Source organism: Gracilinanus agilis, chromosome 2 (assembly GCF_016433145.1).
Source record: "Gracilinanus agilis isolate LMUSP501 chromosome 2, AgileGrace, whole genome shotgun sequence".
NCBI classification, from domain to species: Eukaryota; Metazoa; Chordata; class Mammalia; order Didelphimorphia; family Didelphidae; genus Gracilinanus; species Gracilinanus agilis.
Window position 1 is genome coordinate 454,236,415 of NC_058131.1, and position 23,394 is coordinate 454,259,808.

The window sequence follows — 23,394 nt, forward strand, 5'->3', positions numbered from 1 at the left end:
GGGGACCTTAATTTCTTTGTATCCTCAGGATCTAGCAGAGGACTCAGTACAGTCTAGTAGTAGACACAATGTATGTCGATTGAAAATGACTAAGGTGCCAGGATCTTTATGTGAAACATTCCCCCACACACATTTCATATTTTTCTGTTTACAAAGTATAACTGAATTCAAGAAATTTCAGTAACATTTACTAAATGCCTATGTACAACAAATAACAGTACATAGTGTTTGTTGGTAGTACAAGGACAAAGATAAATACATTCCTGCACTATAGTGAGGAAACATGTAACAAGCAAGCAAATACAATGTATATACAAAATAAATTCAAGAGAAGCCCAGTGTAGGAGGGGGTATAGCACCAGAGATGAGTTTTGAAAGCAGCTCCAAGGAGTCAAGGTGAAGAGTGAATTCCAGGTGTGGGGGTGCACTTACACAAAAGCAATGAGATAAATGGAATAGCTACAAAGCTATTGACAGCAAGTTTACCAAATATGAAACAAGCCTGAAAAAGCACATTTGACCAGATTGTGGGAGGCTTTGAATTCCAGGATGAGAAGTTTTCATTTTATCCTAAGAGAAACAAGGAGACATTTTTGAGATTTGAGAAAACTTGGCAAAACTGTTTTAAGAATATTAATTTGGTAGCTGTGTGGATTGGGAAAGAGACTGGAAACAGCAAGACCTAATAAACTATTTGCAAGTGTTCAGGAGAGTACTATTTAAGAGATCATAATGAACCAAAAACAGACTAACCATTTACTAAGGACTGAGAATAGTGAAGCAACAGATAGAATGGATAGAAAAGGAGACCATGTTTGAGGGTAAATGTTCAACAATTGTCAAAGCTAAGAAATGAAGTCTAGGATCATTGGACTGAAAGCAGGTGAGATCTGTGATGTTGCAAAGAGAATCTTTGCTCTTAGAAATTTGAAACCAGACTGTTGGCGAATGAGGTGGAGGCAGGGAATTTTGGCTGTGGGAAAAAAAAGGCTGAAACAGGAGAGCTTGGGTATAATGAACATTTAAGGATGGGTTTTGAATACATTTGCAAAAGTAGAAAAAGACTAGTAAATGATGGATTTTGAGATGTGGAGTAGGAAAACTAGGAGTTTCTAAAAAATGTTTTTCATGGAGTACTTCTGAGATGGCACTTAGTGGAATCTAGACCCACTGAGATTAGAGGACAAATTTAAGGTGAATAAAGGTTTTTGCCAATTCTAATGAAGTAGCAGATGGGGGTGTTGATTTCCTAAAGACATGACAAGCAAGTCCAGTATAATGTATGAATAACCTACATAGGGTTGTATAAAGGTCAGAGAAGTGGTAGCCTAATCAATTTATGGTGAGAATGGGATTGAAGAGTAAGTTACTGAAAGAGTTGGAGAACCAATCAAGGCAATATTGCAGGTGTGTTCATATATGAACAAGGTCCCAAAGATTTCTTCAAAGGGATTTTTCAGTAACTAAAATCCTTCACTAGTTTGTTCCACAAGTCTTCTAAAATATACCTCAACACCCATTCTTCCATTTGGAGATTAACACCCGTTTTTGTTTTTGCCCCCATAACACACATATAACTGAACTTTACCTTCCAAACCCTACTTAAAATCCCAGTTTAAAACAACCATTTGCATAGTGTTGTTTGATAACATGCCTTTTGGCTCTTAATTTTGCCCAGTTTTTCCACAGGAAAATTTGCGTACTAAACCTTATAGGAACATCCAAGTTTTGTAGATGGGGAAAACTAGGTAAATGCAAATAGTAGTTAAATTTTATTGCTAAAAGGATTGCAATTTATCAAAGACTCAGAAATTGACCGTATCTGGTCCCTAAATTGACTCCAAATTATCGTCACTTGTAATATTTTAAAAAAATTATGTTTATACAAATTCCAGGATTTATAAATAACTTTGTCCAGGTATCAGAAAAAGCAAATATCCCAACTTGGAATATTAAAATGAACAGACTAGATCTTATTCCAGCCAGATATTTGGCTCCTTTAAGGGTTACTATGTGCAAAAATACTGGGAACATGCCCTTTATTCTCCTGCTCAAATTTACATTCCAAGGCAAAAAAAATACACAACAAAACAGTAAGGAGATTCTGAGGATGAAAACACAAATAACTTGGTATTATCATGAAGGCTTCACATTAGTGATACCTCTTAAGCTGTGGTGGATGTCATTGCCCATCCATGAAATGCACACTTCAAAATAACCCATTCTTTCAAGTTATTTCCTATATGTTCCTCATCTTACTATATACCCTTTGTAAACCTTCCATACTTGAACTCTATACTTAAGTTCTTTGTTTTAATTGCTTGAAAAAGGTGCAAATCTTAGTGATGGCTAAGATCACTCCTTTTACCAGATTTGCCCTGTTCCTTATTTTCTTCACTATTGGTCTTTGAACCCACCTCTAAATTTATGCAAGAGTATAAACAATTGAATACAATAGGAAGCAATAAACTTTTTTTTTAAGGACATTATGCTATATTAGATTTAAGAGTTGGGTCTTTTATTGGCATTACCTTTTTAATTTGGCTAAGATGAGAAAAATGAGAGTTTTGTAAACTTAAAAATTATAATCCAAGTTTTAAGCCCACTCTATCCCCCCAATTCCCAATTCTGTCTCTCCCCAAACTCAGGTCCAGAAAAGTAGAGGTTTAGCAATAGGGGAATTCTTTAGCAGTTTCAGTCAAATGAACCAGACAGTTTTTACAAATTTTATTATCAATATTAACAGCAACTTTAATGTGCTGTCTTTTATAGTGTGAAAGGGTGGGTGGAACAAGATCCTTGTTCCCCACAAAAACCCCCACTCAAACTAAGCTTTATATACAGCAGATGTAGATCTCAAGTGTTCAAAAGCCATTAGTTTAATTATGAGGCATTAAACTAATTTCGGAATTGCCACTCACATATTCCAATAAACTAGGAACTAAAACGTTCAAATTATTTCTTTAGTACAAAAAAATTAAAGTTGCTCTAGTTATAAAAGAGCAGTCAATATACAATAACTATACACTTCGGACATTCACAAAAATGTGAGCAGGAGAAGGCTTATCAAAAGACATTTAATACAATTAGTTTTCAACAACCCTTGGTGGTCCACATCTATAAAGATTTCCAGTCCCCCCTCCCTTCCAAACCCCCCACTCCCAGAAAAGCACATACTTACCAGGATTTTTAGCAAGTATGGTTTGTTTTGTCTTTTTTGTTTTTGTTTTTTTTTAAAAAGGTCCCCAGGGCAAGTTATTTACAGTTCAATTGCCACTGTCAACAGACCTAGATCTAGATCTGGACCTCTGGCGATCCACAGATGCTGGAGATTTAGATCTACTTGAAGAGCCTCTTTTCTGGCTCTTCTCAGGCATAGGTGACCTACTAACAGATCTGGATTTGCTATGGCTTCGGCTTCTGGACCTGCTGTAAGATTTGCGGCTTCGGGAACGTGATCGGCTCCGTGATCTAGAAGAGCTCCTAGTGCGGGACCGTGATCGGCTTCTCGACCTACTAATGTTAAATAAAAATAGTTAATTAGTAGGAACAAAACTCAATCTGTATTCTTGTCCAATTTTCTAAAAATATAAAAAAATTATGCAGATGGAAAAAATACCTGTGCCTTTTGCTGCCTTCAATCAATTTAATTTTCCTTCCATTTATTTCTTTTCCAGATAGTTTTTCGATAGCATTCTTTAAGTCACTGTAAGAGGCAAACTCAACCACCCTGAGGAAGAAAAATCATTAATCTTCTATTAATAATCAGAAGAGGGGGCAGTTGGGTGGCTCAGTGGATTGAGAGTCAGGCCTAGAAGATGGAAGTCCTAGGTTCAGATCTGGCCTCAAACACTTCCCAGCTGTGTGTCCCTGGGCAGGTCACTTGACCCTTACCCACTCTTCTATCTAGGAGCCAATGCACAGAAGTTAAGGATTTAAATAATAACCAGAAGAAAAAAACCATGCACTACCCCCATAAGTCATTAAGATGAGGTACCAGTCTATGTACATAACTCATAAACATAAGTTGAAGTGGTTTATGCTTTACTTACCCTTCATTTAGTTTAGGCCTATGAGCATCTGCAAAGGTTACTTCCCCAGCTTGCCTCATGAAATCTTTGAGATCCTAACACAAGACAATTATGTTAAGCGAAGAAAAATGAAAGAATATAAACAGATAACATGGCATAAAACAAGACTACTGAAAGAGAAGATGTTAGATAAAGTACAAACATGGCATTTACCACACTTGTATTCTATCAGAATTCAAAATTATCTACATCAGGGCACGAAATAAGTGAAAATAGCATATTGCTTTAAGCAAAATGCCAAGGAAAAAATTCGGATTTAACGTTAAAAAGTATTAGTCTATACTGAGCTCAGCACAAAAGAAATAAAAAGAAAAAAACAAAAGTTAACAGTACATGTTTGTAAAGTAAAGACTGAAGTAGAAGTCTTATATTTAAACAGAACATTTACAAGACACCAGTTATTTTGTGCCCCATATGTCATTAAAAATGTAGTTTACTTTACCTTTATTAACATTTCCCTAGGCTAGTCAAGCAGCAAACTGCATTAATCGCTCGGAGATACCGTCATGACATATGCCCGACTGGCTCTTCGCCACCCACTTGAAGGACACTACCCAATCGATGGAAGCCTTTAAATCGCACAGCCCTCCCTATTAGCAGACTACTGACGGATGCAGACATTTTCTACTCTTGTGAAGTTACCAAGGACCACTTTACTGCGATCAGGATTCCAACGACCACCTAATTTCGTATCTTTCAACTCTTTTCGACCAGGACCTCTTATTCGGAAGCGTTACAGGAGGACAGCTCTCAACTTAGGGATCAGATCTCGTTATCTCGGGGATCGCTGCAACCTGGCACTTTAAGGAAGTGCACCGATTACGTCTAGACCGGCAAACACAGATCTAGAGGTGGCCAACTGATCACTGTAGGAGCTGACTGGCAAAGTCAACCAGGCCCAACCAAGAGTGACCAAGACAGAACGATTAGGATAACCCACAGGCACTCCTCGTCATAAGGCCAACGACACAGATAGGCTGGCAAATAAAGGGTTTAATATTTGGTTAAAATTGATTTTAAAACAAGAAAAATCCTCAAAAACATTTACATTTGATCACTAACATTACTCTAGGCTTGAAATATCCCCCAATTATGTTAAAAGTTTTAAGTATTATAGATGTCCAGTTAAGTTCATATTTAAAGATAAAACTACTTTAAATAAAAGGTTTAATATTAACTACCCATTAATTTTTAAAATATCAGAGTTTTAAACCTTATTTCAACAAACCTGCCAGCTGACTCGAGAAGATAAATTCTCAACTATAAGACGATTTTCTGTTCTTACGGGTGGGGCATTTCTGAAAGGGAAAAAATACAATGGAAAAATTATACTTAAAGAGTTTTAAATTAATCCTATTTTAAACCCAGAAAAATTTTAAATAATTCCATACCTCCTATCGTTTCGGGGACGACGGCTACTAAAACGATCAGAGTATCGCCCTCTTCCTCGCCCACCTCGAGAACGAGCCCTGGCATGTTCAATTGTAACCCTAGAATAAATGCTTACATGTTACTTTAAATACAATAAAAAACACCCCTTTAAAACAGTAAGGGCTAGGCCTTTAGTTTAAGTGACTTAAGCTACAAAATATCTGAGGCCACATCTGAACCTGTCTTCCTGACTTCATTCCTGCCAGCTGTATCTTCAAGCTTCATTAGTTTCAGAGTTAAATGACTCAAGTTATGGCCACAGAGCTAGTGCCCCAACAGGAATTAAAGTTGGCTTTTAAATTCTGACTTTCAAGAGTTCAGCACTATCCATTATGCAGGGCACCTCTCACCATATTTATGTACACATAAATGCAAGCTGAAAAGTGTTGTATCAATTTATAAAAGTACATACTTAAAAAACTTACTTTTTAACTACCCATAGGAAAATTAGCTTTATTGATTTAATTGGAAGTTATCGCATTTTCATTAAATTTAAAATATTCATTGGGTTAGACTAGATTGCACCTTTTAAAATCAAAAAAATTTCTAGCTTTTAAGATGGCATGCTAATTTACATTGTTGTCCAAGCTATCATGCTCTTAAGCTTGCCACCTAAAAAGTAAAATAAATTTGGCTTACATTTTTTAAAAAGTAACATTTAATTGGCTAAGATTTAAAAGCCAAAAGGAATTTTCTATGTCATTTCACGCAGCTCACATTTAACATATTAAACCCAGCACCCTTGAAGAATTACCTTTCACTGCAGAGTTCCTTCCCATCTAGTTCATAAACAGCATCATCAGCATCCCTCGGGTCTTCAAATTCCTAAAGATAGTTATTTTAGTTATTTAAACACCGATAATTATGTCAAATAAAAATGTGTAGCATTTTTAACCTTAAAGCATTACATGTTCGTGTAAAAGCATCTAATGCTAATCTATAACCTAGCAATACCAGGAATAATTTCAGTGCTCTAGTGGACTAAATAGAAATTTTTTTCCTTAAAAAGTTATTACTATTTTCTATTTTCTTTTCAAACATTATTTTCTATGATAGTATTAAATTTATATAATCAGCAAGGGTGTAGATTTATAAGTTTTATTCAATATCTACTTACAATGCCTTTATTAAATTGAAAATCTTTTAAACTTGGTACTTACCACAAACCCAAAGCCTCTTTTCAGATCAATGTCTCTTATTCGTCCATATCCTTTAAAGAATCTTTCAACATCTTTTTCTCGGGCTGCCGGATTTAGCCTTCCAATGAATACTCTACAGCCACTCATGGTGTCCCACTTTTAATTCTTTAAAAAAAAAAAAAAAAAAAAAAGATATATACACTAGTTACAAACTAAAAGAAATGCCCTAACCAAAAAAGCGTGCCTGCATAAAAATCTTAAAGATTTTTCAGGCCTTTTGATTATCTAGAACGAGACAACATAGTGGCTTACCAGAAGCCCTAGGTGACAAAAACCAATGAAAATAAATTCCCGTAGGGAAAAGAATAAAGCTACTCCCCAACCAGCAGATACTTTTTGCTGCAGCAGCCGCAACGCCCACAGAGGTCTCGGAACGCGCAGGCGCACCTCCCCTCCTCTCTGTCGCAGTTGGAAAGCCCGGAGAACCGAAGGTGGAGCCTAGGCCACACCCTCCGCAGACTCGGGGCCAATAGCGAGCAGCCGCGTGCACGCCTAGGCCTCCAGTGCGTCACAGTCAAATAAAAGCTCGAATCACGAGACGCGACGCTAGCGCGTGCGCAATAACCGAATAGAGCTTTTAGAAACACAAAATGGCGTCTGGGCGGGGAAGGGAGCGGAGTTGCGCGCGCCAATCTTAACACTCCACCCACCCCTCCCCCATTAACGTTTCCAACTGACTCGCCGTTTAAGCGGATTAACTTAATGAATGGCAGATAAGGTCTGTCTTCCAAAAATCCTAAAACTAAGCCACCTAGGTTAATTTTAAAATAAGAAAAAAAACAGGAAAACTGTAACGGACACCGCCCCGATACTCCCCAATCTTCTGAAATACTCTAGATGCTTCCGCGCAGCAATCCTAAAGTCCTTAAAAGGCGAGAAAGGTATATCTCTCGCCAGGAAATAGGGCCTGCTCCTCAACGTCTTTCCTTAACTCTGACTAGGGAAAGACAGCTACTGAGGCTGCAAAAATAATTCCAAAAGCCATTATTTTCCTGAGGTCAGCCTTATTTTCTTTAGAAGGCCGGTAGCTTACCAATCTAAATGGGCAGGTTCTACAGCGTCAAATCCGCTGGAGGTAGAGAGAGCGGAGCGGTCGAAAGTCCAGAGACAGCGTTCAGTCGGGGAAAACCAACTTCCTCGGGCTACGTCTCTCTGCAACTGACGCACTTAACAACTCGGGCGTTCCACAAAATGGAAGGTATTGTGTGCGTCACTTCCGGTCCCTCCCCAGAGTAGCACGTGATCCTCCAGAGCTTTCTTATGCTTAAGAAACCAGTATGGTTTTAAGGCTTCTCCGCTGACCTAAAGGCCTAGGGCTGCGGAGAGGCGGGGTTGAAGGCGGAGGAAGGAAGTGGAGGGGCGGGCGTTAGCGGGTGTGGTTCTAGTTGTTAGTTGCAGCAATAGGAAATTAAGAGTTGTATGTTTCTACTGGGCCTTCCATTCAGATCTTCAATCCAATACTTATAAAGGATCTTCTGAATGCTGGATCCCGCGTTAGGCTTAAGAGATAGAGAGAAAAATGAAATAGTCCCTGCTCCTTGAGAACCTTAAATGAACGAGACCAAACTAGGAAAATTTAGAGGGAAGAGAACACTTAACAATTTCGGAGCGGGGAGGGAGGAGGTTAGAGATCATCCCAACCCAAGTGCTTGACCTCTCAATGGTTGGGAGAATCTATTACCTCCATTACCATTCCTTTTGGGGATAATTTGAATTGTTCATAAGTCTTTATATCAAGTCGGAATCTACCCGGCCGTTTTCTATAGGTCTGCTCCTTGGGTAAAGTAATCACATTTCCACTTTGATTTGTTTTTATGTCTGTAATCTCAGCAATCATGAAGATACAAAAGCTTTAGGCTCCTTGTCTCCTCTCTATGGCCTCCCATTAATCAATTTGATAGGACAACCCTTCAATTATTTGTAGCTATAGTGCTTATAACGCACATCCTTTTTCCCATTTCAAAACACATTGAGATATTGGGTCAATTTCCTACATGAAATATCCAATGGAAATGCGTGTTTTGCATAAATCTAAAATTTCCTAAAGCCTATAGCCTGAGCAAGAAACTCAAGCTTCCCACAGAATTTCTAGTAATTTTAAGCCCTTGTGACTTCTTGAAGCCACCCTGGAAAAATATCACAGAATCATAAGAGATCTTTAAAGACCCCCCACAGGTCATCTAACCCACTCCCATGATGATGGCAGAGTTGGGCTTCAAACTTAGATCCTTTGGCTCCAAATTCAGTTCTTGACATTTTCCCTCTATAAACAGATAGTATTTGGTGATGACTCTAGATGTTGTAACAGTTACTTTCTTTTTTTTTCTTTCATCAGAACTGTGTAATTCAATTTCCAACCAGTTGAACTGTTTCACCAGTCTTTATAATAAACACAATGCTACCTTACATGACACAGGATTTAATGCTGAAAGGAGCCTCAGAGATTCTCTAGGCCAACTCCTTTATTTTACAGACTCTCCAGTAATTGCTTTGTGTTGTTTTGTCTTGTTTGAACCCAAACTTACCAAAGAAGCACATTCATTATTATAGGCCTTGAAAAAAATACTTTACAAAAGAAAAGTGAGGGTTTTACTGAAAGTGCCATTCTTTAACTTCAGCTTATAACTTTAATGTTTTGAAAAACAGAAAGAACAAGGATTCTTAAAGACTTGGGTTTTTTGTTATTATTGTTTTGTTTCCCTTAATTTTTGAATCCTGAATAATTTGTCTACTTCCTTGCCACCTTGTTCAATCTATCAGTTCTCTCATTCTCAAAGTTTCCCAGCTCCTGGACTCCAAACCCATTACACATTGGTTTCCTGCATGAAATGACCCTGATCCTGTCAGCCATGCTTTGTGTGTGCAGACAACCAACCTGGGGTTTTGAGGACAACAAATGAGAATACTCTCATCCATTGTGTTGAAAATTGGTCTTACTTTTAACCAGCTATAGCTCCTCACATTTAAGCTACAGAGAAGGTATTTTACAGAACAGAATAAATATCAAAATCTTACTGGTAGGGAAAGAACTGAGAGTACTTGCTTAATACATCCCTATCAAATCATGGTATAGCTGTTTGATTAGTTTACTCCATTTTTGGACAACTTTAATTGTTAGAAAGTTTTTCCTCATATGGATCCTAGATTTGCTTGCCTTCAAGTATGGAATCTCTCTTTCATATGGCAAACCCTTCAAAAATTTGAAAGATATGAACTATTCTCTAGGTTTCTCCTCTCCAAGCTAAACATAGGTTTACCTATCATCATGTGGTCTGTAATATTTCAGGTCTCACAACCCTTTATTTTCTTGATTTCCCTCATTATAGATGCTCTCCAGTTTTGTGTGTGTGTGTGTGTGTGTGTGTGTGTGTGTGTGTGTGTTTTCAGTAGAAAGTTATGAAAGAAAAACAGTTTTTCTGCTGTTATGAATGCCACCTTGTTCTGCAAAGTTCTTCCTAAAGAATTACATCTCATTTATTGTCACTTTTGTTTCAAGGTTCTATGTACCCTTACTTAGCTACTGTAAAGAGAATTTTACTTTGTAACTATTTAGTACTTCTTCACCCTCACCCAGCTCTCTAAAGCAATGGTTCTCAAACTTTTCCGTAGTAATAAACCCTTTCAGTTTAAGCAAAACTTTGGCAGAACACTTGTAGTTAAATTTCCTAAAAGTATTATTTTAATGCCTTTTATTTAATTAAATTATTTTAATTAAACAGACCACAAAAGTTAATTAAATTTAAAAATTCTTTAAACTTTAGTGTTTCTTGTAGTTTCTTGTTTCTTAGTGTTCTCTTGCAGCACAATTTAAGAAATACTGCATAGAGATACTGCTGCAAATTTGGAAATCTATAAAAATTTCGGAAAAGTTAGAAAATACCCAATTTCTATTTCTCTGTTCAGTAGAAGTATATAGCACTGACTCTTCATCTTTAAGTAGAGCTCTTATTAGGGATTCCCTCCTCATTTTTCAGCTTGAATAGATTTGCTATTTTTAACCAATATAGGCAGCTCTCTGACTCTCTAATTGCTTTCTTCTCTTCCAAATTACCTTCAAATCTCCCATTTCCTTACTCTCACACTCCTAAACCAGGGCAGGAAAAATAAGCTACTGCAAAGTAGGGCACTTACATTTATCTAATATGAAAAGGGGGAACTATTCAATGTTCACTTCTAAAATTTAAAAAATCCAAAATTAGATTTACAGAATTGGAGGTTTTAACTGTCAGTGTGAGTACCTGCTATATTGAAGAGGGAAATATTGAAGTTCACAACTGTGTCTGAAGCTTCTAATTAGTATTTATGCTTTTGGGTACAAGAGGGTTTATGGAGAGAAAAGTGATAAGGGAGAGGAATAAGTGGTGGTTTTAGGTGCAAATTCTGAGTAGAGGGAAAGCGATAGGGCTATGGATATATGGAGATTATGGAGAATGGAGTTTTTTGGGGAAAGATAGGGGTTTTTACTGCTAAAATTATCCCAATTCCTCCTTTCCTTTCCCAATTTCAAATAGGTAAAAGTTCACACACACATAATGGAACTAAGGAGTAACATCTGTCCCACAGAGAATCTGGTCCAGCAGCTTCTTGTACAAGGTACAAACCTAGAAATTCAAGGGTGACTCTTGGTGGCAATCTTAATTAAATGACAAAGCTCTTTAGCACTTTACTCATAAGAGAGCATGAGGCAGCTGGCTCAAGCACAGGAAGTAAAAGTGGAAACAGGTAAGGGTTACTAAGAAAAATATATTTGGCAGATTTAGAGCAATAGTTTACACCTTTTTGCAGTGTCGATTAGTAATCAACCAAACAGATCAATAAGTCTGGTTGATTTTTGCTATGAATCTTATCAACAGGTTCTAAGGAAGACTTGTAGAGATACTAGGCCCCCTACCATGGTCCAGGTGGGAAAAAGAGATTGTTAATCCCAGTTTAGCAAAGTAAAGGTCTGACCTGTGAATTTATTTCACCCCCAGGGGTGACAAAGGCATCAAGTCTTTCAATAACATCTTATATAGATGAGAAGTTTACCAAAATGCAGGATTGTTTTCAGCTGTTAGGCTTTGAGTTTAGGTGATCCTGTATTGGACACTATGTCTTTTGTCCAGGACTTTCAGCCAAGAATAAAGAATAATAGAAGTTTAATGGGAAGAAACTTCAAAGCCAGCTCAGTGTTCTGAAAAAGAGGACAAGGTGCTCAAGAGAGAAAAACAGTTTGACCAGTAGAGGGGTAATTGGGATGAGCACAGGACATTATATTTGGAAATGGTCAAATACCAGGCAGGATCTTTCATTCCGAACAAGAAAAGCTAATAAATCAACCAACTCAAGGACTAGCCTTTGCCTGACTGTTGGCTAGAATGCTTGGAGATTGTTCAATCCCTTTTGTGGGATCCTCTGGTCATTTTAAGGGAGATGGGATGTGGGTGGAAAAGCTTCCTTAGTGGAACTTAGGTTGTGTGGCCCAAGTTCTAGTCAGCTGACTTTCTGAATATGCAATATGCATCTTTTTTTTTTTAAACTCTTACTATCTGTCTTAGAAAGTATCAGTTCTAAAGCAAAAGAGCAATAAGGACTGGGCAACTGGGCACATAGCTGGTTTTCTATCTACTGAACCACCTAGTTGTCCCTGATATGCATCTTTTTAAAGAACATTTTAATGCATGCTATGTACAGCTGCTATTGCGCTATTTTATGTATCTTATTATTTTGTGCTAAGCTAATTTTATCCAAAGAAAAATATTGTACTGTAACTCACTTGTATGACCTTAATAACCTGAACTCCCAACAAAATTCCCAACCCCAATTATAATATTGTATGATTTTGAATTAAAATAGATTTTGAAATAAGTGAGTAGGGGAAATCTTGTAAAGGTTTCTCTAGGTATTTGTTGAGGGTTGGACCAGTGCTAAAGACCCACAGTATGGAGCCAAGAGGTAGGCCTCAGTCCTGTGGATTTCTGATAACACAATCTGTCTGCTCAGAAGGATGTACAAAAATATCATGATTTATTTAATAAAACTCAGGATGGGTTTGTGGACCAGGGAGACAGAGATCCCTAACTCTTATCAGTTCTAACTCTTCCCCACTCCTGACCCTCAAAGGTCTCTTCTGTCCCAATAAACTGGGTTACTCTAATTACTCTGTCTGCCTAAGATTATTCTAGCTAACTACACCTGGCACTAACTGGTCCACTGAATAAACAGAGTCAGTAAAGTCTAGGCAGATGGGTTGGCTAGAAGGCCCAAAAGACTGAAGCCCAGTGGTCTGGCAAGATAGAGATCTGGTCCTTGGCAGCTCATACAGAATAGGTGGAAATGATGATAAAGACAAGAACTGGGTCACAGTATCAGGAATTTAAGATCAGGGAAGACTTCTAGAGATTTGGGACCCTCCAAGGGTGAGTTAGGAACTCAGCTTCTTTTTCTAGCTGGATCCAAATATGACCCACAGGAAGTAAACTCTTGCTCTCATTGGTGTACAGAGATCAACCAACCCCCTTAGAATCTCTGTCTCCTCTTATCTGTCCCTGTCATTCTAGAACTTCACCCATTTGGTTCCATCCATGTGCCAGCTGCCCTTTGTAAAGGTTAAATTTAGTGGTTGGACTTAAATTATATGAAATAATGTGATCATAAGTCAGAAGTTTATTTGCAAAATAGAGGGGAAACAATAAAGAAGAGAAATGTGAGAGAGGTTAGAGAAAATACCTATACTAGTCCTCAGCCAGGAGGGCTGGTAGTAAGTAACTATGAGGCCTCCTCCAAGATGGAAGCTAGTCTCTTAGAAAACTAGGAAAGTTGTCAGCCCTTTTCACTCAACCAACTGAAGTAGTCCAGGAGTCAGAATCTAAGTTGAAGCCACAATTCAAGCTGCAGTCTCCAGTGAAGTTCCCTCAAAGACTATCTCCAGGAGATATTCTCTATTAGACTCAACTTCAAACTGCCTTGGGCCCAGGATTTCATGGCTTTTATGGTAGTTTCCTGTTCCTGCCCCTCTTCACAGGGGCCAATCACAGTTTGCAAATTGTCCAGCTTTGCCCAGGAGCAGTGTCTGTGGGATTGACTTCTAAAGGTGTTAAATTCTCCTCTTAGGATTCACATGTTTCTGAGTTGTTATCCAATTTGGATTCACATGTTACTGAATTATTACCCAGTTAGCACCTGTAAACTTCCACCTACTTAAGGTTAAGTAAAGGTGTCTTCCTTTAGGAGGTGCAAATCCCTATAGTAAGAGTTTCCCTTACTTTAGGGTTAAGTATGGGTATATTAGCTCTTGTTGATTAATTCAAAAGTAGATAAAGGAGAGTTAATCCTGTCCTCACAATCTAGTGAGGTACTAAGTAGAGGTACTTAAGTTATTGTTAATCAATAACTCCAACTAGGCAGAGAGAACAAAGGATTCCCTTTTCACAAGTATAAACTCAGAATAGACAAAGAGAACCAAGAATTTCCCTTCACACCTTGCAATCAAATGCAATGCCCAAACCCTCTGCAACTTTTCCATTCTTTCTATTTCCTTTTAATAATTTCAAGGTCATCCAGTCCAACATCCTCATTTTACAGTTGAGGACACTTGTAAAGAGTAAAAAGTGGTTAGCACAATGTAAAGGGGAAAATTATTATGGTTTGGTTGGACTGAATATTAAAAGGGGTTGTCACCAAGAATTGAATATCAATTCTAAAATAATTTTTAGCAATTTATTTATAAAATATAGGAGAGAGTGAAGTAGAGAAATGAAAAGAGGGCAGAGTAAGAGATCTAGCTTAATGAACTAGATTCAAGTCTTGGCTTTACTCTGGCAGGGCTCCAGAGGCCCCAGCTAGAGAGGCTAAAAGTCAATTAATAAGGGTTTTAGCCACGAGGTCTCCTCCCAATCAAGGGCCCCTCTGGAGACTAGTACCTCCAGGGAAGCTAAGGGAGTCAGCCTTTTTTCACTGGCCCACGTGTAGTTCTAAGGGAGAGATTTAAGAACAGTCTCACCAAGTCCAAGGTCCCAGCCAGAGCTCTTCCAGGTCCAGTTCAAGGCCAAAGAGACAAGAAGAACTCTGGAAGTTCTTGCAATTTATCAAGACCATTTCTTTTATCACTTCCTGTGCCTTCCTCATGTGTACCAATTACAACAAAGGCTTTGCTTAGGACTGCCCAGGGGGCAGTCAATCAGTTCTGATTCTGTCACCCACTCTTGCACACATGAGTCACAGACCCCCACTTGAAGATTAAGTGGTGGTGTTTATACTTTTGGTGATTTAATCTAAAAGTAGGCATCTTCACACACTGAAGCACAAGAGTTTGATTTGTTGAAGGTCATACAATTGCAGCATGTAATAAGTCATCTTTGGAGCCTAGGCCCTTGTTTCCAGTGGTCTTTCTACCTCTGTTCTTTTTTTTTTTTTAAACCCTTTCCTTCAATCTTGAAGTCAATACTGTGTATTGGTTCCAAGGCAGAAGAATGGTAAGGGCTAGGCAATGGGGGTTAAGTGATTTGCCCAGGATCACACAGCTAAGAAATGTCTGAGGCCAAATTTGAACCTAGGACCTCCCATCTCTAGGCCTGGCTCTCAATCCACTGAACCACCCAGGTGCCCCCTTTCTACCTCTATTCTGCCTTCTCAGCTAGGCATATTCTTTCCCTCATTGGAACTACATCAGCATTTTGCATTACCATGCTTTTTTGTATTACTTGCTTTGTTGGGTATACCCAGTTCTATCAGAAGTGCCCTTTTGAGCATTCCCCATTTGCCTAAGATGGACCCTGCTGTTTCCCCTATCAGATGGTGGCCTTGGTGGTGGCAGGTGGGATTAGCATACTTTGGTTGCCTTTGTCTTTAAAACTACAAAGCTGAGCTGGATTTGTTCATTAGATCTTATGTTCAAATCCTACCTCTCGTTCTTACTTGGCTCTTAACTCTTCATTGTCTTATATATCAGTATCCTGATCTGTAAAATAAAATAAATCCTATCCATGCCAGGCTAAACTTTTTCTTTTTGCCCACAAACAATATCTAGTAGTATAGAGTGGGAAGGATAGGCAGCTTGGGGAGAAATAGAGGTAGAACATCAGAAGAGCACAAGAGTGAATGTAAATATATGTATTTATATATCTATATATATTCCCTCATCAGTATAACAAAAGTTAAGGACATAATAAATTGAAGTAAAGGACTAGAACTTAGGCCAAAAAGTCAGGAACTGTTGAAATTCTAATAATTTTTGGAGTTTCTAATGGTAAAGCCCTTTACAGGCTTCAGGTGTCACACCGTCTCTCTGATTCAGAATTCTCATACATGTAATTAAATTCAATAAACAATTATAAAGCGCCTATGTTATAGGAAAAACTAAGTTAAGGTGTGTAAGTTTGGAGAGAGCAGAAGCATGGGCAGCAGAGTGCAGGATTCTGGAATCCTGTGGAGAGAGCTGGGCTGTTGGAGAGAGACAGTTGGGCCTTGAGCTTGGCTTTGCTCTGGGTTTAGGCCTGGAGAGAGACAAGCTACTTTCCCTTGGCTGTTTTTACCTTGCTGCTCTGTTATCCTGCTCCCCTGACTGATATCTACATAGTTCCTAGTGTGATCCTGAAGTCATCTGGGCCATCTTTCAGTAAGACTTGGTCTGGGGTCCTTCTGGATCCAGGACCTTTTCTTGGGCCCTGATCTGCCTAACTGCCCAAACCAACTACCTTCTATTACCACCCAAAGGGGGGTGTTTTGGGTCAGTGTAGGTTTATTTATATTAGGGTCTGGATTTTAGACAGAGAGGTAAGATCAGTGTAGTTTAACATCCAAGAAGAATCCTGGTAACAGGACATTTAAATTTGGTGGGTTTTAGTTAGAAGGCATTAGGTTTAAAATCATCTAAATCACCTTTTAACTTTAAATCTATCGTATATTATTTGTTATACACTGTTCTGTGTATAACTATCTCAGGAGAGGCTTTGCCTGGACTAGGCCTCTTAGCCCACAACTGGCCTTCCCAAAGTTACTCTTCTGATACCAGCCTTTTATTAAACATCCCAATGACCATCCCCAGTATTATACCAACTATGTGCTGGGAACTTTGCTATTGTGCTGGGTATAGAAAGAGGCAAAAGGAAGTCTCTGCCTCAAGGAGCTTACAGCCTAATGAGGAATACAACATGCAATCAAGTGTGTGTGTGTGTGTGTGTGTGTGCATGCAAGCTATATATAAAACACAAGATAAATAGGAAATAATTAAAACAAAGAAAGCACTAGAATTAAAAGGGGTTGAGGAAGGTTTCCTGTAGGACAGTGATGGGCAAACTGTTCCCCAGGCCAGATCCAGGCCTTAGTTTGCCCATCACTGCCTCAAGCAGTGATCAAATTCCTTAATTAATTAAATTAATATATTTAATTATCACTCTTAATTATTTTAGTTTATACATTCAGTTAATTAATTATTTTGTTGTATTGTCTTTTTAAATTATTTTTACTTATTATTAATATAAATTAAGTTATTTGTTTTATTAACTTATTTATTGTATTGGGAAGTAAGGTTTAAGTAGACTAGAAAGGGGAGAGTGGACTAGGTTATGAAGGGCTTTGAATACCAATGAGTATTTGATCCTGGAAGCAATAAGGAGTCCCTGGAGCTTATTAATGTTAAACTGGAAAAAACAGAACTATTAAATAGTCAGAAAAACTACATCTTTAAGGAGAGGGCTTCAGTACTTTCTTCAAGGACTCCAGTAGAGCTATGTGCTACAAACCCATACAGAGCCTCCAGTCTCTGGCTGCTCGTGACACTGACTCTGGGAACACCAAATGAGGGGGATAAAAGAAATTGGGGGACTTATATACCCTTTTAGGGGACTGAGGATGGGGAGTATAGTTGATTGGCTTTACAATGGCAACAAAGAAAATGAGGAGTCCTAGACAGATTTATCTGGGAGAGGCTGATGCTTTACAATGGACACAAAAGGGAAAGATCCAGCCAAGAGCTAGGCTACCAGAAAAAGGATTTTGACACAAAAGGAGAAACCAAAAAGGGTACTTAACACTTGATGGGATTTGCTAGCTCTACCTATACTTTAAGGTCTATTGTTAAAAGTGAAGTTGGAGTTTCCCTCAGGGGAGAAACTCTCTTGTGACAAGGTCAAGCTTGAGGTCTTCACCTTTGCTAACTAAACTTGGGGGGGCTTTCAGATTCCACATGGCTACAAGTTAGGGGTTTCTAGATTCCACATTGACATTGAGTATCACAGAATTGGACCTCATCTTTAGGAAAATCATTAGTGGCCGAATGAAATTGGAGTGGGGAGAGACTTGAGGCAGGCAGACCTACTAGCAGGGTATTACAGTAGTCCAAGCGTGAGGTAATGAGACCCAGAGCCAAGGTGGTGGTAGGGTGAAAAGGGAGGGATGTTGAGAAAAGAAATGTTGCAAAGGTGAAATTGACAGGCTTTGGCAATAGCTTGGATAGGAGGGGTGAGAGATAGAAGTTCCGGATGGTTCCTAAGTTGCTTCAGTAATGGAAGGATTTAGTGAGGGTTTTTTCAGTATAAGAGAGACATGGGCATGCTTGCATACAGTAGGAACTGAGCCACTAGAAAGGGAGAATTCAAAATAAGTGAAAGAGTGGGGATGACAGGAGAGAATCATTTGGAGGAGATGGGAAGAAATGGGATTCTCTGAATGATAAAAGGGATAAATCTGAGGGATAGAGGGATAAATCTTGGTCGGGAGTAAGACCACTTCATCATTTGAGACAGATGTGAAAGAATAGAAAGTAGCAGAGGGCACCTGAATGATAAGAGTTGAGGAAGAGGGGGGAAAGAGGCCTCAGTTTTTTTCTGTAAGATATGAGGCAAGATTTTCAGTTGAGAGAGTATAGGATGAGGAAGCCATGGGAGGACTGATGAAAAGATTTGGAAGAGCTGTTGTGGAGAGGAGGATAGTGAGTTGATAAGAAAGGAGGTATCCAAGGATCTCCTAGCAGTAAAGGTCAGCAGTAAAGGCCCAGTTGAGATTGTGTAACATAAATTTGTAGTGGACCCAGTCAGAATGGCTGTGTGATTTTCACCATTTACAATAATACCTGTTATTTATTTTAATTTAATCTGTATTGATGAATTTTGTTTTAACATTCATTGACAGATAAGTATTCAAATATTTGTTCAAGAAGCAAAAAGAGGGGGCAGCTGGGTAGCTCAGTGCATTGAGAGCCAGGCCTACAGATGGGAGGTTCTAGGTTCAAATCAAATGGCCTCAGAGACTTCCCAGCTGTGTGACCCTGGGCAAGTCACTTAACCCCCATTGCCTACCCATACCACTCTTCTGCCTTGGAGTATTGACTCAAAGACTGAAGGTAAGGGTTTTAAAAAAAAAGAAGCAAAAAGAGACAACATAAACAAAACAATTAAACAAAATAAAAAACAATTAAACAGCATGACCAGAAAAAAAGGTTGTAGATAATTGTACACGATGCTATGCCATACCATTATGTTTGTTGCCACAGAATAATGGGGTGAGGAGCAGGGGCAGATGTGTGTCAGCAGAGGCTGTAACAGCAGCACAGAAATTGCTGAGTGGATCCCAGAACAAATTCTTGAGTCCTCTTGTATCACCCTGCCACATTATGAAGGTTAGTGGGGGAGAGAGTACTGATTCATTGTGTCAGGGATTAGCCTTCTCTGATGTTAATTCATTCCTGTTGTTGAACTCTTAACCTGGTGAAGAAGCTATAATTGCTTTACTTCTTGCACATAATTTTTACTTTGGGCAATTTTGAGTGGTCATTAGGACTAGAGAAAATGACTATTTCTCCATCTTGTCTATCAACAAGCTTTAATTAGTACTCTACTCATGAGATCCTTGTCTGATGATCAGCGAATGAACATATTGCTGGAGAAGCAAAACCACAACAATCTTTTCATTTCTGTTATAAAAACAGTGATTCCCAAAGTGGGTGCTACTGCCCCCTGGTGGGTGCTGCAGCGATGGGGGGGAGTGGTGATGGACACAGGTGCATTTATCTTTCCTATTAATTGCTATTAAAATTTTTAAAAAATTAATTTCCAGGGGGCTAAGTAATATTTTTTCTGGAAAGGGGGCAGTAGGCCAAAAAAGTTTGAGAACCACTGTTATAAAGGAAAGCAACAGCAAGAAAGTTGTAGCTAAATAGGAGAATGTCTCATAGGTACTCCTTTGAGAGACAAAGAAAAGAGTTGGTTGAATTTTATCATATATAGCTATAAGAAATTTTATTTCATAAGAACTACATGTATGTAATATTGATTATAATTATCTGTAAAAATAACACAATGAAAAAATAGCAGTTTCGTGCCAACCAATGTTGCTGAATATGAAGTAGAAGAAGTCTATAAAGAATTTGATAAGTCCCTGCAAAATCAAATGAACATACCCTGATACTTAGCAACTTCAAAGGAAAGATGAGAATGGGAAGAAAATGTATGAATATAAAATGGGAGTTCAGGAAAAAGAAATGAGAGAAATCAAGACCTTTTAGATTATACAGGATCATCATACCTCTATATGACACTTTCTTCACAAAGAAAAATTCGTAGGTACTGAACATACTGAGTACCAAACAACATTACAAAAAACAAATAAAGCCCTCTTCATTTTAACAGACATTCTTTTATTTAGAACTAAAATCAGTTTAAAAAAAAACAAGAAATAACAGAAAGCTATGTTGTATAATTTAAAAGATTTAACCTTGAATGTTTATACAAATTTTTAGAAATATCAAAAATGAGAAATGAGCAACAGAAATATCAACACTGACTAATAATTTCATCCAGAAGTTAAGCCAAGTGCCATGTAAACTAAGTGCCATGATAAGGAGACCAAAAACCAGAAAGTGCCTCAGGTAGCACACTTCTGATGTATAGTAGTTTCCAAATGGAGAGAAATAGTCACCAAAGCAGTACCAGATTAGAATATTAACTTGTTTGTTAGATTTGTCAAGAATAATGATTTGAGTATGAGCATTATGGACCCCTATTAAGTATGGAGAAGCTGAAAGTAAAACTAATTTAAAGAAAGTTTAGCAAGATTTCCAACCAAACAAAATAAATCTAAGGGTATTCCAAAGACAGAAATGGAAAGAAGACTACAAACAGAAGAAAAATGAAAAAGATTACAAAAAACTATTTCAATAATTTTTTTCTCTATCAAGGATATAAAACCACCATACTTTTACACTAACACTGTAATCCCCAAGGTACTTATAGAATAGATAGAAAAAAACACTCAAGAGAACAAAAGAAAAGCAGCTTGAGGCCAGGTAAAAAGTCCTCAGAAGGACCCCAAATGGTAAATATTGAATCAGCACTATGACTAGGAAGCTCCAGAGAAATTGAAAGTGTAAGAATTTAAAATTTAGGTTTTTATGCTAATATGAAAGTTCTAAAGTAATATTGTGGTTACCTATTTAAAAATGACTTTTAGTAGCTTTCTAAAGGGGAGGAAAGAGTGAAAGAGGAAAGAATGTTAAGAGGGTAGAGAAATGTCTAGCCTACTGGCCTAAGTGTTGCTCTGGCAGGGCTCAGTAACCCATAGCCCTCTAGAGGACCCAGTGGTGTCTTCAGCAAGAGTTCCACCCAATGGAGCCTCCTTTAGGAAAGGAAGGCCTCTCTGGAACCAATCTCTCCAGAAGACAGGAAAGGTAGGCCAGCTACTTATTGAGCTTACCAACACAGAATCAGAGAAGAAATCTCCTCCTTTAGTCCAGTTCACCAAAGCAGAGTCTCCAAAAGGCGAAGTCCTCCAAAGAAGAAGTCCAAAGGAGAAGCCACCTCCTAAGGAGAAGACCCAAGGAGAAGGTCCTTGGACAGGAAGTTCAGGACTTTTTATAGTCCTTTTTCCATGTCACTTCCTGTTGCTCCCCCACTTTACAGGAACCAATCATAGGCTTTCAATTTGCCTAGCACTGCCCAGGGGGTGGGCAGTGGCCTTTGGAGTTGACACCCACTATAGCAAGTGATTCTTGAATTCTCTTGCTTAGTGTTAAGTAGGCATGCTTACATTTTCTGATTGATTAATTTAAAAGTTGCTGTTTGATAGACAAAGAAAGTTTGATTCACTCTTCACAAAAGACCACTCATTCCATGATCTGGATCACCCTAGAGCAGTGATTCCCAAAGTGGGTGCTACTGCCCCCTGGTGGGTGCTGCAGAGATCCAGGAAGGTGGTGATGGCCACAGGTGCATTTATCTTTTCTATAATTGCTATTAAAATTTTAAAAATTTAATTTCCAGGGGCTAAGTAATTTTTTTCTGGAAAGGGGGCAGTAGGCCAAAAAAGTTTGGGAACCACTGTCTTAGACAAAGAAAGTACCAAGAGGGAAAGAAAGTTCATCCCTCATGTGCCTGATCAAGGACAGGTAGCTTCAGATCCTTTACTAGGATACTGAACATTACTAGAGTTCAGACATATAAAGGTAAGAGAGAAACCCAGGAAAGGAAGATCAGGCTTACAGGGCTTGGCCATCCCATCTAAGAGTGCTTATGGAAAGTCAAAATGGATACATGATTTAGAAATAAAAGGTGAATCCATAAACAATTAGAGGAGCATAGAGGAAGAATTTATATCCAAACAAGATATAGAGAACATTATTATATATATAATGGACTATGCAAAATTAAAAAGGGTTTACACAAACAAAATTAATGCAATGAAGATTAGCAGGGAAACAACAAACTGGGGAAAAAAATTTATAGCAAGTATCTTTGACAAAGGTCATATTCCTTAAATATATAGAGAACTAAGCCAAACATATGAGTACAAAGCATTTCCCAATTGACAAGTGATCAAAAAATATGAACAAGCAATTCTCAGTGGATTGAGTCAGGAGGTCCTGGGTTCAAATCTGACCTCGGATACTTCCTAGCTGTGTGACCTCAGGCAAGTCACTTAACCCCCATTGCCTAGCCTTTACCACTTTTCTGCCTTGGAACCAATATTGATTCCAAAACAGAAAGTAAGGGTTTAAAAAAAACCCAAAACTATCATTAGTCATATGTAAAAATGCTCCAAATCACACTTATTAGACTGACTAATATTACAAACATGGAAAATGATAAATGTTGGAGGAAATGTAGAAAAACTGGGATATTAATATACTGTTTTTTTCCCCAATTTTTCCACATTTCCTCCAACATTTATCATTTTCCATGTTTGTAATATTAGTCAGTCTAATAAGTGTGATTTGGAGCATTTTTACATATGACTAATGATAGTTTTGGGTTTTTTTTTTTTTAAACCCTTACTTTCTGTTTTGGAATCAATATTGGTTCCAAGGCAGAAAAGTGGTAAAGGCTAGGCAATGGGGGTTAAGTGACTTGCCTGAGGTCACACAGCTAGGAAGTATCCAAGGCCAGATTTGAAAATTGGGATATTAATATACTGTTGGGGGCAGCTGGGTGGCTCAGTGGATTGAGAGCCAGGTCTAGAGACTGGAGGTCCTAGGTTCAAGTCCGGCCTTGGACACTTCCAGCTGTGTGACCTTGGGCAAGTCACTTGACCCCTATCGCCCACCCTTACCACTCCTGGGCTAAGGACAGTCCCTAGCCCGGATGAAAAAGGAGGAGGGTTGGGCCTGGGGCTAGCAACCCCACCCTGTAAAAACTACATCTGCTAAAGAAACTGCAACCTAAAGTAGGGGCAGCTGGGCTAGCTCAGTGGATTGAGAGCCAGGC

At 38.4% G+C, this 23,394-nt stretch overlaps 1 protein-coding gene across 2 annotated transcripts; it reads right to left on the reverse strand.

Moving 5' to 3' along the window:
* Window positions 1-2,712: 2,712 nt before the first annotated feature.
* On the reverse strand, window positions 2,713-7,868 carry SRSF5 (serine and arginine rich splicing factor 5). Of its 2 annotated transcripts, none has more exons than XM_044664800.1 (8): window positions 7,755-7,868; window positions 6,683-6,826; window positions 6,277-6,347; window positions 5,483-5,581; window positions 5,320-5,389; window positions 4,053-4,126; window positions 3,620-3,730; window positions 2,713-3,513 (listed from the first exon to the last, which is right to left on the reverse strand). In XM_044664800.1, exons 2-8 carry the CDS (start codon window positions 6,806-6,808, stop codon window positions 3,267-3,269), a joined length of 798 nt encoding a protein of 265 aa, XP_044520735.1. In that variant the 5' UTR covers window positions 6,809-6,826; window positions 7,755-7,868; the 3' UTR covers window positions 2,713-3,266. The 2 variants fall into 2 exon arrangements, with proteins under 2 accessions (XP_044520735.1, XP_044520734.1); XM_044664799.1 differs by having other exon boundaries at window positions 2,713-3,516.
* Window positions 7,869-23,394: the final 15,526 nt, after the last annotated feature.